A 12858-nucleotide genomic window follows, 5' to 3' on the forward strand; every position below is an offset into this window, starting at 1 on the left:
GAGAGTCTGGCCGGCCGAGCGGTTTGCACAGCGCACTCAGGCTGCAGCTTCACCCCTGTTGCAAGGAAATTAATGTGGGCTGCAGCTGAAAGGCAGGGACAAATCCAAGCCCAGATCTCTAGCTGTGTGCTCCTACTAGCAGTCGCATCCTTGGTCGGGTCAGGTTGACGATCCAACCGAAGCCAATGGTTATACGGGAGGCGAAGGGCCAGCCTGGGGAGGGAGCAGGGCACGGGCCGAACCGCGCTCTTGCCTTGCAAGCTCTGGCATGTCGCCGGAGGATCGGGGGCCCGGAGTGGGAACTTGGGAGTACTTCGCCCTCATGCAAAAAACCAACAGCAACAACAAAAAAATCTGTCTGACTCCTTTGTGCTTGGCCTTTCCAGTTGGAAAGGATGCTGTGTTTTGGGTAGGGTTTGCAAACGTTCAGGTGAAAGGGGTTTCTGTGCGGCTCTGTGCTGGTTGTGCCTGGACCGAGGGTGCCTTCTCATAACTTCTAACTTCTCTTTCAAACTGCAAGAGAAATGCAGAAGCTCAGGCCAGCTGCTCAGTTAGTGTGAATTACTCGGCTAAGCCAGCTTTAAAGATGCATCGGCTTTAGAGAATGTTGTCGTAAGCCTTCAGCTGGCATCTGCCATGTGTCCGTGGGCACTGCCATGTTAATAACAGTTCGCAGGCATGTGGCTTAAACCGTTTTGTCTTGCTATAGCAGTGAGCTCTCCTGCGCTGAGGGAAAGTGTGTCCTGTAGTCTCCGGCTAGCGCTTTGAAAGCGGGTTGAGTAACTCAGGCCAACAACTTTTTTGTTTTTTTACTGAATCATCAGTCAAATAATTAGGTTGAAGAGCAGATGCTCTTCTGTGCTGCTGGCCCCGTTTGCTCTGACACGGGGAACAGGTTTCCTTCCTCCTGTCTCTCTTGGAGTAGCTCTTCACGCCCAGCCAGCCACCAGCCGGTGTGTCTTTCTGCTAAAAGCCTTTTTAATGGCTGATGGCTCCCATTTACCTGGAGGGCAGAGCAGCCAAGGGTAACGGATGACTCCTGATGAGACTGGTGGCAAGAGCTAAGAGCTGGTAGTGACTGGGAGAATGTCCGAGAGGGAGGGGAGGTGTGCTTTTTGCAGGGTAGGTGCTCTGTTGTATTGCCGCTGAACCCTCTCCAATATCTTTACCTGCTCTTTGACCTTTTCAGCTTTGCTTCCGGAGGACTTGAGGACCCTTCTGGAGGAGGCAAAGGAAATGAAGTGGCCCTTTGTGCCAGAAAAGTGGCAATACAAACAAGACCTCGGCCCAGAAGACAAAACAAACCTGCAAGATATGATCAGCGTGAGGCTCCCTGATTTGCTGGTATGAAGTTCAACACACCTGTTGCATAAAATGTCTTGCTGAGGTGCTTGAGGGTATGCAGAGCCCTGGTAGGTAGTATCACCTGTGGGTTCAGGGGCTCGTTTTTCTGCATGCTGGCAGGAGCAGGTGAGGAACTGCTTGGCAGCAGAGGAGAGCGAGTCTGCGTTGGGATGGGGCAGCTCGTAAAGGCCAAAGTGCCAGAGATGTGACTTTTATTTGTGAGAGGGACAAAGACATTGCAGGGCAGAGAGCACTGGCTCTGCCTTGTCTAGAAGTGCTCCCGGAGGTACGTACGGATTGTCCGTGCGTCGAGCACCTTGCAGAACACGCAGCGATGACTTTGACTGCGTTTATGCAGTTTATGCTCAGTTTAATGCTCAGCCCAGGCTAGTTTGGGCACTAGTTTGCTTTGTCCATTCCTCTGGTTTCACAGGGCAGTTCTGTTTCTGTTTCCATTAAGGTAATGTTAGTCCCTTCCCTGAAGAACTGGCGTTATAATAGAACTAAAATGCCGAATGTTTGCATAAAGTTTTTTAAAAAGTCATGAATTTGAAGAGAAGGCTGTGCCTTGTTTAAGTCAGCACTGCTAGGAGGCAATGACGATTACTCTCTTTAGTAGGGCTTGTGCAATTCATCACCTGCTTTTATTGTTTTCATGAGAGTTACTTGACAAGATCCCTTCGAGGACCAAAGCTAGGCAGGAGAGGCAAGAATTTAATGTGACTTTTCCTGTGAGTAAAGGATACATGGCTGTGTAAGGACTTGCAGGATCCAAATGGTGCTTGGGGATGCCATCCTGTAAGGCGTTGAGGTTTTTTGCTTAAAGATCAGAAGCGGCAGGAAATGTGGATTGCTCTCCGCTTTTCTTGGAGGCATGTCAGACGTGACTTGAGGTAAATAGAGGGCTCCCTTTTCAATGGCAAACGTAATATCTAGGCTAACGAGTATCCCTTTGGCAGGACGGACATAAAGTAAAGATGAGGTTTGTGGGGTTTGGGGGATTTTTTTGCTTGCTGTGGTGCATATCTGAAGCCAACACGGTCCCATTCCTCATGGGAAGGGGCAGTCCAGCCTGAAAATCTGGGGTTTGGGGCAGGGAGGTCTCGTCCAGCTGCACAACTGTTAAGTCCAAGGTAGCCAGGAGATCTCCCCTGTTTCAGAGAGCGCCCTGCCCAAGTATGGCCAGCAAGTCTTGTTTTGAGGACGATTGCTTGGAATAGCACGGAGCAACGAGAAGCTCAGAAAAGCCAACTGCAGGGCTGGGAGGTGTCAGCCCCAGCGTCCCCTCGCCAGCATCCCACGTTGCAGGGATCCTGAATTCGCTTGGACTGGGGGGGGCGGCGGGGAGCGGCTGCTTCTTGGGTATTTATTTTCTTTTTCTCTTTGGTGTGTGTGGCCTCAGACAGAAATTTATGGCAGAGGTTGACCTCTTTTACAATCCCCACACAGCTCTCTAACTTTGGAGCGTTTGTCTGCTCTCTCCCAGGATAAACACCTGCAGTAAACTCCCTGAGAGACCTGGCTAGATGGGAGATTAATGTGGCTGTAATAGTGGAGCAGTGTTTGCAGCATTATGCCCTCTCCCCAGGTAGATGGATCTTTTCTGAGATGATACCAATTATTTATTGCTGAAACATCTGTTGATAACTGCAGCTGCCCTTGTTAAACAAAGCATATCATGGGGTCATAGACTATAGGGACCTAAAATCCTACCGCATGCTAGTTTTAGACTATTCACCGACACCCCCTGAAGTCTATTGGTTACCGTTGTCTTCAGTGTTCCATCCTGCGGTTGAAAATACTTTGTAAACGTTGTGCTGCCTTTCCCCATGTGCTTTGAAGTATTATTTCATCTTCGTTGGTAATTTATATTCCAGTGCCATTGTACCATGGGAAAAAGGGAAAACCTTTTTTGTTTTCCATTTAATTGTAGATAGACTGACATTTTGACCTGTATTATTAGTATTAGTCAGGAAAAGGGATTTTTTTCCCCTCCTTCATCCATTCCTTCCCCCCCTCCTCCCCCCCCCCCCTTTTTTTTTTTTAAATAAAATTTCAAGGCAGAGCAAAGGCTGCTTCAGTTCTTTGGATAAAAAGCTGGGGGGGAAATGAGGCTGAAGAGAAGTGATTACAGTGTGATGAGGAAAGATAAAAGTCTCAGCAACTTTTTTCTTCTCTTTTTATTTTTTTTTTTTTGGCATGAGGGACAGAAGGATAATATAATTCCCTGGAGGAAAAAAAAAGTCTTTGTCGATTTATTGTTCAGAAAAACCTTTAATTTTTTTCATCTCTGTTTATTTTAATTTGCCATGCTTAGAATAAGCTCATAAACCGTAATTCATTACATTTAAAAAGTGCTTTAAGATCCACGAATGAAAGGCACTTCATTACCATAACACACTGATGGTGTTACGAGGAGGCAGAGCTGGCTACTGGGGCTCACCATGAGGATGTTTTACTCTGTGAGTAGGCTGAAAAGCTCCATGAGACCAGCACAGTGAGTAAGCGGATTAGGCTTTGGCTTCAAGGGTTTGCCTTAGTGTTGCACTTTAAAAAGTGAGATACCCGTAGCTGGCGGCTGTGTGCTAGTTTGACGCATCGAGAAGGCAAAGCCACCTGCAGCCCTTTAAAGCGCTCTTCTTCGCCTTGGCTGTGGGATGCTCATTACTTCTGCACGCTGGCCGAAGCAATAGAAAGGCATGGCAAAAACAGCTTGGGGGGGACAGGGGGTAGCGGCAAGCCAGGCTTTCCTCGACACTCTCTCGCTGCAGTTCAGTTTTCGGTTCAATGGGAGGCATGCTGCTGCTGGAGCAGGGCTCAGGGCAGATTTTTGGCCATGTAAGCGAAGTTTTCTTTTTTTCCCCCCTCATTTCTCTCCACTACATGAAATCACTGCACCTCCATAGGGATTTTAAAGCAACAGATTTACTGTAATCCTTGAGGCAAACGAGCGCTTATGGTTTTACAAAATCTTTGCATCTTATAGAAGATGGTAGGGTTTGTTGTTTGTTTTTTTTTTCCCTTGCCGGGGATTCACAAACCCATGCAAAAGCCACCCCAGTTCAACAAGCTCAACATAATGTTTTCTGCGTTTTCCTAGCAGGTTTTAAGACAGTCTCCCTGTGAGCTGCAGTCAGCTAGCAAACTGATCCTGTCCTGCAGCTCATCTCAGCCCGAGGAATCTGCCCGAAGGCTTGAAGGGCGATAACCAACATGTGTATCCAGAGCAAAAACTGGGAAGCACTGGGCTTTCTGTTTTTAACAAACCAAAGCAAAATCAGAATTATAACAGCATCCTTGCCGACAACTATAAATAAGGAGCGATTGCTTTTTCTTCTTAAATCCCCCATGTGCTGTGGGGTTCAGACTGGGGCTGCAGACCCAAGAGGGAGGCTGCCAGGGGTTACCCTTCCTGCAGATCTTTGCTATCCCGAGGGATGGGAATTGCCTTATGCTCGGTGACCAGCCAATAGAGGGCAACATGCCCATGTACACGTAGGCTTTGATCCCACAAACCCTGCTGCGGGTTTCCTTGAAGGACAACTCTATGCACACAAGTAGTTCTCTTGTGGGATGATTCATGCCACACTATTTTTTTTTTTGTTTCAAGATCAGAGCTCGTTTGCAAACCTGTTGTAATGATGTGGGGCTTTACTTCATTTTTATAGTACGTATTGATAGTTCCTGGATCCAGGCTCCGGCATTCAGCCATGGACTGGGATCTGCTGGGGTAGGTACAGTGCGACTACAAAAGGAAAAGCCCCCAAGAGGAGGGCTCTCCTGCAGGTCCCTCTGCACCCGCTGTAGGGAGCTGTGCAGGCTGGCCCCGTGCTCCCTGTCGGGGACGGGGGAGCGCGGACCCCGGGCTTGCTGGCGCAGAATCTCATGGGATTTAATGGGAATATTGAAAACAGGAGAAAAATAAGGCCCCGCAGCCCTCACCTGGGCCTTGGCTAATTAGGGAAACCATTCTGAGGGACATGCTCTAACTACCCTTAGGTGTGTGTGTGGCATTTAAGAACTTGGAAGCCTTTGAAAAGGAACTAAAGAGGGGGCTGAGGATTTAGTTTTCTCCTCCTAACTGTTGGTGTGGTAACGGGAGAATTAAAGCTCGAAATCGTAGCCCTGGGATCTTGGTTTTTCGGGCTGACCTTTTGCTACCTGCCTCATAAGAGCTCTTCTTGGGTGATCCCAGTGAAACGGAGAGTGATGTAAGGGAGAGCTGCGGGCTGAATTCAGTCCGAGAGGGAATCCCTGGCACCCCAGCCTCCCTTATGCTGGGCGATCCCTGACGCTTTGTAAATGAGAAGTATCAGAGATCAGGTGTGGGCAGGGAGCTTCACCTGTCCACGGTGACAGCCCTGATGCTGCCAAGTCCAACAGTACTCGGTCTTCTGCTGTCGGTGTGGGAAAACTTCAGCAGCATTCATGTGGGGCACCAAATATAAAAAAAAAGAAGTCTGATCCCGGGTACCTGTAGGGCTGTCAGTTCACTTAACTCACGGGTAGGATTTCCTCTTCTCAGATGCAGCTGCATGGAGTATTTCCTCTCTGGAATACTTTAAATGTTGTCTTACTGAGATTGCTATGTTGCGTTTGCCTTTCCAATGGAACTACTTCTCAAATGAATTGATGCTTTGAGGACTCAGATTTAGGAAAGACTCTTGGGTTTTTAGCTGATTATAGTGGTCTCAATGCTGCCCTCTCGGGGAGGTCCTATCGCTGGCACTTAACTATTTTTAAGTATTAAAATATCCCCTTCGACATAGTATTTTAATGTACCACAGGGAATTGCCACAGTAGTTTACAGATACTCTCGAGCTTGAGCACAGCAGGACAAATCAGGGCCAGAAAATGATTGTTGCACCTATCCTTGGTAATAATTAACAAGTATTCCCGCAGATGACTGCGGTCCTCTGGACCCCGGCTGCCTTGTCAGGTACACGAGGCCCCCAGGAACTCCCCCTCGAGGAGCTTCCTCAGCACTTTAAAGAGTTCTGTCCTCGCCCCAAAATGCTGCAGTTGAGCAGCCGGACCTGCCTGCTGCTTTCCTCCTGAGACCGCTCAAGTTCACGGCGCAGATGGTTCTCACGCTCTGCCGGGTAGGTGCGCTCCCGTCGTTGCTGCTACCTGGCGTTGAGTGCTACGTCCCAACAGCAGCTTGGTCAGGGATGGTGCCTTGATTGGTGAAGCGAGATGTGGTGGGTTGTATAAAAAAAACAACCTGACCCGTTCTGTGGTGTTTTGAGCTGCTGATAATGGATCTAATGCTGCTGCCATTGAATCAACACCCAACTCTCCATTGCCTTCAGGATGAATAACTTGAGCTAATTAACAGCTTCAGAAGCTCGAGCCATTAAACAAGGTCCTCTGCTGCTCTGAGCAGAGAGGAAAGCGTCCAGGAGCTTCTTATTCCTCAGTCTGCAGCTATTTCCTGTGTGACTTGACTGTCCCCTGTTTCTGCACCTCGCAGACACGCTTTCTGCTGCCCATCACAGAGGTGGTAGGAGGCTTAATGCCTTGTTGTTTGTCGAGTGGGCTCTGATTGCCAGCTGAAAGGCAGAGGTTGATAGAGAAGTCCCGTGCGGTGACAGCAGCTTTGGTCTCTTGGAAAGACAGGCTTTGCTAACAGCGCGTGGGGTAAAAGGGTGAAAGACTTCAGCCAAATCCATTGGTGTTGTGACTCTGTGTTTAATCTGACAGGGGACGAACGTAGGGGGAAAGAAAACCGGGCAATTTGTTCGGGTTCAGTGAAGTGCTAACTAGGAACAGCTCTTGGGAGAACTCAAGCACCTGGAAGTATGCGCCACTGAAACTCCTGCCTTGTGCACAGAATTAGAAATTCTTTGTTGACTCCTCTTGGTGGTTTTTTTAAGATTTTAAAGCTCAGCTGCAGTTCCAAATGAAACAAAGCCTGAAACGATCTGAGACGAATGGATATAAGCAAATACAGAAATCCAGAGCGTCCGCAAAACTGCAGGTACACTCTGAAAATGAAATGAATCCTGCCCCTGCTTTCTAACCTCACTGCTTGCAGGGGCGTTTTTCTGAAGGGGACCCTCCTGATGCCGTGGGCTGGGGCGGGGAGGGGGTGCCTCTGGGATCTTTATAAAGAGGGCAGAGAGAGTGGATTAAATCAATATTTCATTTATTTGGGCTTGTAATTCCTCTTACATCAGCTGCCACATAAAGATTTTCCCCTATTTTCTTCCCCTCCTCCTCATCCTCATTTACTATGCACCAATAATTTCCCTTTGACGCTTTCCTGCCAGTCCTAGTGCCAGATGGCCCTGGTTCTGAGCTTCTCCCCTCTCTTGGGAGCGGCCCCCATTGTCAATGCAAAGGAGGCGTCGTGGCTTTGAACCCAAAGCTGGGACCCAAACTTCGGCCCCGGTGTGAGGAGGAGCTAACCCACTAATGCAGGAAACCATGCAAACAGCACACCCTCCCACTCATTGCCATTAAGGAGAAAAAAAAAAAAAAAGAAAAAACAAACCACCCAACCCTTCACTAAAGGCTGTTTTGCATTTTTCCCCAATGGTCTATGTATAGAAATCTGGTGCAAATTTAATTCTCTCACCACCTGATTCCACTTCCCAGCCGCGAGGTTCCCTTTGTGTCATAAACTCAATTAGGCATATGCATTTCACATCATGGACACAGATGTGAAAACAAAGTGCGCACGTACCTCGCTCTTTCTCTCTGTGTAGACGCGCCTACGTCGGCTTTAAAACGACAAAGAAAGTGAGTAAATCTGTTTAGGGCGCTAGCCCACTATGCAGAATAAAGTGTCCGTCTCCGGCGAGCGGCGCCGAGTTTCTGATTGTGTCGTGGTAGGCTGTGACATCTTGGAAGTTAATAGGGTTTTCCCTGGGAGCCGCTTCCCCCCCTGTTTCATTTCAGAGCGGCACGGGGAGGGTCTTTGGGCATGGTTTGGGTGCGTGCCCAGTGCGCCGGTGCACTTAGATGTAGGTGCTGAGGAATTTTCCAGCCACACGAGTTGGCAGGGAATGAAAGGAGCGGGTATGAATTTCTCGGTGTACTGCTTGGAACAGGGGGGACGTAATTGCAAAGGTTGACATCGAACCATGTTTCTGTGTGCCACGCAGCATGCAGCCCTGCCTTTTAAAAAAAAAAAAAAAAAAAAAAAATTAGCCGAGTTTCTCTCCCTGGCTTGACTTTTCTACATTTTGTGTCCATTTGGGTTTGGAGAGGGACACAAGAGGTTTCAGCATTGAGCAGAGAGTTAAATTATGCAGCTGCAAGACTGCCAAGCCCTTCAGAATAGGATGCTTCGTTTAGATTTTCCACAATGCTATTGAAGTGCTTATTTTCCTCCTGAAGAGACACAAACAGATGCAAACTTCTGTAAACACTTTAGAAATGAATTCAGTGAGTTTGGCCTCTCAGCAGTGCTCAATAGCTGACAGAAAAATGTCTAATTAGTGCAAGTGGAAATAATAGGGCCACTTGGATTCCTTCCATCCTCCTCCAAGTCTACTTTTCCTAGGAACTCAAAGGCCCTTTTGTTTGGTAGGTCACCCTCTCTCAGGCTTTTGTGCTCCGATCTATTAAAGGAAGAAGGGGAGGAAAAAAAAAATAGATTAGGCGATGCTCTGTGCTTAAATATATGGCCTGTTGATGAGCATTTCGAATGGCTGGTTTGCAGTGTCAGTTTACAGGTGCTTGGAGAAGGGGATTCCTCCATTGTTGGCCAGCACAAGCGGAGTTGTGCGTGCCTGGCTCCAGGAATCCTTTTCAAGTGCCATCCTCTTAGAAAATCTTACTCGGGCTCAGGGGGGGGAAAAAAAAAGAAAGGAAATTTGTACAAATCTGCCTCGCTGAAGCGCAAACAAGCTAGCGAATACTTGTGACGGATCGGTGCTGCAAGCCTGCCTTCATGCCGTATACCTCAGGCTCTTCTTCAAATGGTTTGACGCGGTGGTGATGTTGCTCAAAAATCAAGAACGAGTCGTGCAGTCAGATTGTGGGGCTCTGGGCTAAAAGCAAAGAGGCTAGAAATGAGGCTGCGGAGGAATCCAAGAAGCGGTGTCTAAAGCTGTTGGTGGACATTGCTGTCTCTCTGGCTCTGCCTGGGCATTTGCACAAGGCAGGCAAGGGAAGGAGACTGATGTGAAGGCAAAAATGGGCGATACCTGCCAAACTTGATGTTTTAGTGTGAATTTGAACAAAGCTTTCTTGGCGCGCTCTCAAGCTCTGATAGTGCTGTTGGGGCCTGATCCTCCCTCCGCTGTGTTTCTTGTGCTCTGTCACGAGTCGAGTTGCTTGCTGACGTCAATGAGATGAGAAACACATCCTTTTTCTGAGGAGGCTTCATATGGTTTAAGGTGTTTTTTTTTTCCTCTTGTGATTGACCACAGTGCAAAGCAGTGCTTGACCATTGCTGGCTCCCAGGTGTTCGAGCCAGGAAGCCAGGCTCTCCGTAGGCAGCGTGAGACTGCGGAACAGCTGGTGGCCAGGAAGACCAGACAGGTCAGGGCCACCCACGAGGCTCCGTAGCTGCAGAGATGGGTCCTTCCTTATAGCCAATGGCTGTATTTGAGGTGGGTGTTCCAGTGAAAGGATGGCCGCGAGCCATCCTCCCTATCCTGCGTGACAAACCTGTAAAAAGGGTATCACCTGGATGTCAGCGTGTGGAGCACCTCCTTGCTCCACCAGGCAGGGGTTGGTTTTCAGCAGATGTCCCCAGGTCCACGTGGATTTCTGTAACCACGATGAGGCCGTGTGCCTCCTCACGACTCTTTGCTGGCCTCGTGTTCTCTTAACAGCGTGCTGTCTCAGGAGCTCCGGCTGATTCCCGGTGTCGGTGCGGTGGCTCGGCTGCTGTGGGAATCCAAGAGAGCTCGTACAGACTTAGTGGTCGTTAAACGTAACCTGGGGGGGAAAGCCTCCTGGCTTGTCTGTTTGTGGTGTACGAAGGAGTCGATGGCTTGAGCCCCGTCTGGGACAACGGCCATAGTGACTGTTTCTGGTCTTCCAGACTCATGTCCTCCTTTTAAACTAAATGTTGTTACTGCTGGTAATTTGTTGGGTGTGATTTAAATTTGTTAACAGGCCACCGAATTATGGGGTTCCAAATACTAAACAATAATTAGAAAGACCCCACCCCACCCCTCTCAAAAAAAAAAAAATCAGGAATGATACCTACAGCTCAAACAGCTGGAACCTTCCTATCGTAAAAATCCTATCCTGTGATCAGGAGTAGGTATAATTATAGGTTATAATAAATCCTATCTGATCCCTGCCACAAAGACATAAATGCCTAGAAACATAAAGATTATAAGGCAAGTAGAAATTTTGAGACAGACTTTTAATTGCTAGTGAATACTTGCTTCTCCTAACGTTTGGTACTTCGCTTGCTGTAAAACTGCATCACCACCTTACAGCAAATAACTAAGGATATCCCATCTGTTGTACAGTGCGACGTAGGTAGCACCATCAGGCAGAGGGTTACTAAAGCTGTATATTTTCTGTAGACAGTTCACTGAGTCTTTGAGACGTGAGTTTCTCCAAGGCTGCTCATGGGGCTGGTGTTCTTTTCAGGTTTATTTGAAAGCCTCCATCATGGTCAAGGACTGCGTAACGGCAGCTGCTATTGTCTTCCTGATTGACCGGTTCCTGTATTGGATCGATGCCTCCAGCAAACTTCTTCAGATTGCCAAGGGTCTGCACAGGCTGCAGCCCACCACGCCGATCGGACCTCAGGTGCTCATCCGCCAGGCTCGCCTCTCTGTCAACGCAGGTACTGCTCCGTTTTCTCAGCTCAAGCCCAATTAGGAACTACTTGACTTTGAAGAAGATACTTTGTCCCTCGCTGGGGATGACATCCTTACGGCCCCGGTGCCATCTTTTCAAACACACAGCCTACTCCCAGCCCCCTTGAGCCCTCCCAGCTCTTCTCACTAGCACAAAGGGGCTGGTATAAAGGGTTTCAGAGCCAAAAGCAGGAGAGAAAATTGTGAAAGGGTGTGGAAAATACTAATTGGAGCTTTTGTTCCTTAACAAATCTTCCCTGCTGGTTTCAAACAGGGATATCTGAATTGCTATACTTCTGACCAAGGGCCTTTAAAAAGTAAATTAGAATCCTGGCATATTCTCTGCACCATCCCAGCTGCTTTTTTTTTTTTTTTTCTGTTCAGTGGGACCACTTGACTATGCAAACAATGCAGCTTACAACCCCTTGAGAATAAACTGATTTTAAAAAAAATGAAAATTCCATCATTCCTATAACACCGGCAACACCTGAAGGATTGTTAATGTATCTTCCCACTGTCCCATTGGGGAGAAGAAAACAAAGCCCAACTGCTCTGAAAAACATTTAATTTGTAGAAAGGAGAACTTTAAGTTCCCTGCGTAGCTATTTTTATTTGTGCCTGCGGACTTCTGCTCCCATTGCCGTGGTGTCCGAGTACTGGCACGCTCCAATTGATGGGCTAGTTCAGCAGCTTACACTGCTTCACAGGCTGGAGCAGCCTTCTTGAATTCAGTCAGACAATTGAGACAAAAAGCAAGGTTCAACATGAATCAAGCTGATCAAATTAGACCTTCAGGCGCCTCCTGCAGCACATCAAGCCTGCCACGGGTGACGTGGGCCATGTGACAAAATCTGTGAGCTGTGTGACAGGGGGCTGAAAGGCAGAATCCCCACTTTGTGTTGCATGCTGCATCCTTTCTATGTGTTTTTGGGCTATATATTCTGTGTTTAGGTAGAGAGTGACAGGGAGGCAGCACAGCCTGCGCTTTCTGTGGTGGGACGTCAAGTCGCCTGGCTTTGAGGTGCATCTGCAGAGCTTCCCTTCCTGGGGAGCTCCCCGGTGAGACCAAAACGGGTTTCCAAACCCTGTGTTTCCTTGGGACAGAAACCTGCTGAAGGAATCAGGCTAGACTACTTTATTCTGGAAGAGAAATAAGAGTGGGGAATCCCAACCGCTGGGGCGGCCAGCAGCTCCGTGCCTGCCCCGATCTTGTTGCCACCTCCCCTGCTCTGAATCCTGCAGCAGCCCAAGGTGTGGGAAGGAACAGAGGGAGAAATTGAGTGCCTGGAGCCACCTGCCTGCACTGCAGAGCTTGGCTTTACTCTAAAACCAATGCGCAGCCTTAGCCTCCCCTGTAAAGGAGAGGTATGTGTTGTTTTCCCCTTGTGGTCCCTTTTTTTTTAAGTCCCGCTGTAGAACATAGACAGCATGCGCAGAAATTCCACGGAAATCCCAGAGCTTGACTCGAGGAAGACTTTCTCATATTTTAAGATGAAGCACTCTTCTAGGAACGTACAGTGTGTTAAGTAAAACAGATCTATATGTAATTTCATCTTACTGTGCAACTGCACATTATAGACTGCGATGTATGTACACTTAGGACTACTGACAGCAACAAATCTACGTGCAGGTGGTACCAGGATGGTTAAATATCATGCAGCTTCTCAATGACATTTTCTGAAGCAAACATCTGGCTAGAAACAGTTACTTCATCAGCATATTTTGGCCATAATTAGTG

The 12858-nt window shown here is 48.1% G+C and overlaps 1 protein-coding gene across 7 annotated transcripts in view; it reads left to right on the forward strand.

Annotated features, from left to right (window-relative positions):
- Positions 1-12858, forward strand: part of ALPK1 (alpha kinase 1) — a 58644-nt gene that overhangs the window by 27817 nt on the left and 17969 nt on the right. For all 7 annotated transcript variants that reach the window (XM_075750963.1, XM_075750969.1, XM_075750964.1 and 4 more), the window contains 2 exons: positions 1190-1344; positions 10909-11107. In XM_075750963.1, coding sequence (XP_075607078.1) covers positions 1190-1344; positions 10909-11107 — 354 coding nt within the window. The remainder of the gene's footprint in view (positions 1-1189; positions 1345-10908; positions 11108-12858) is intronic.

The sequence above is a fragment of the Balearica regulorum genome, chromosome 4 (assembly GCF_011004875.1).
Source record: "Balearica regulorum gibbericeps isolate bBalReg1 chromosome 4, bBalReg1.pri, whole genome shotgun sequence".
NCBI lineage: Eukaryota > Metazoa > Chordata > Aves > Gruiformes > Gruidae > Balearica > Balearica regulorum.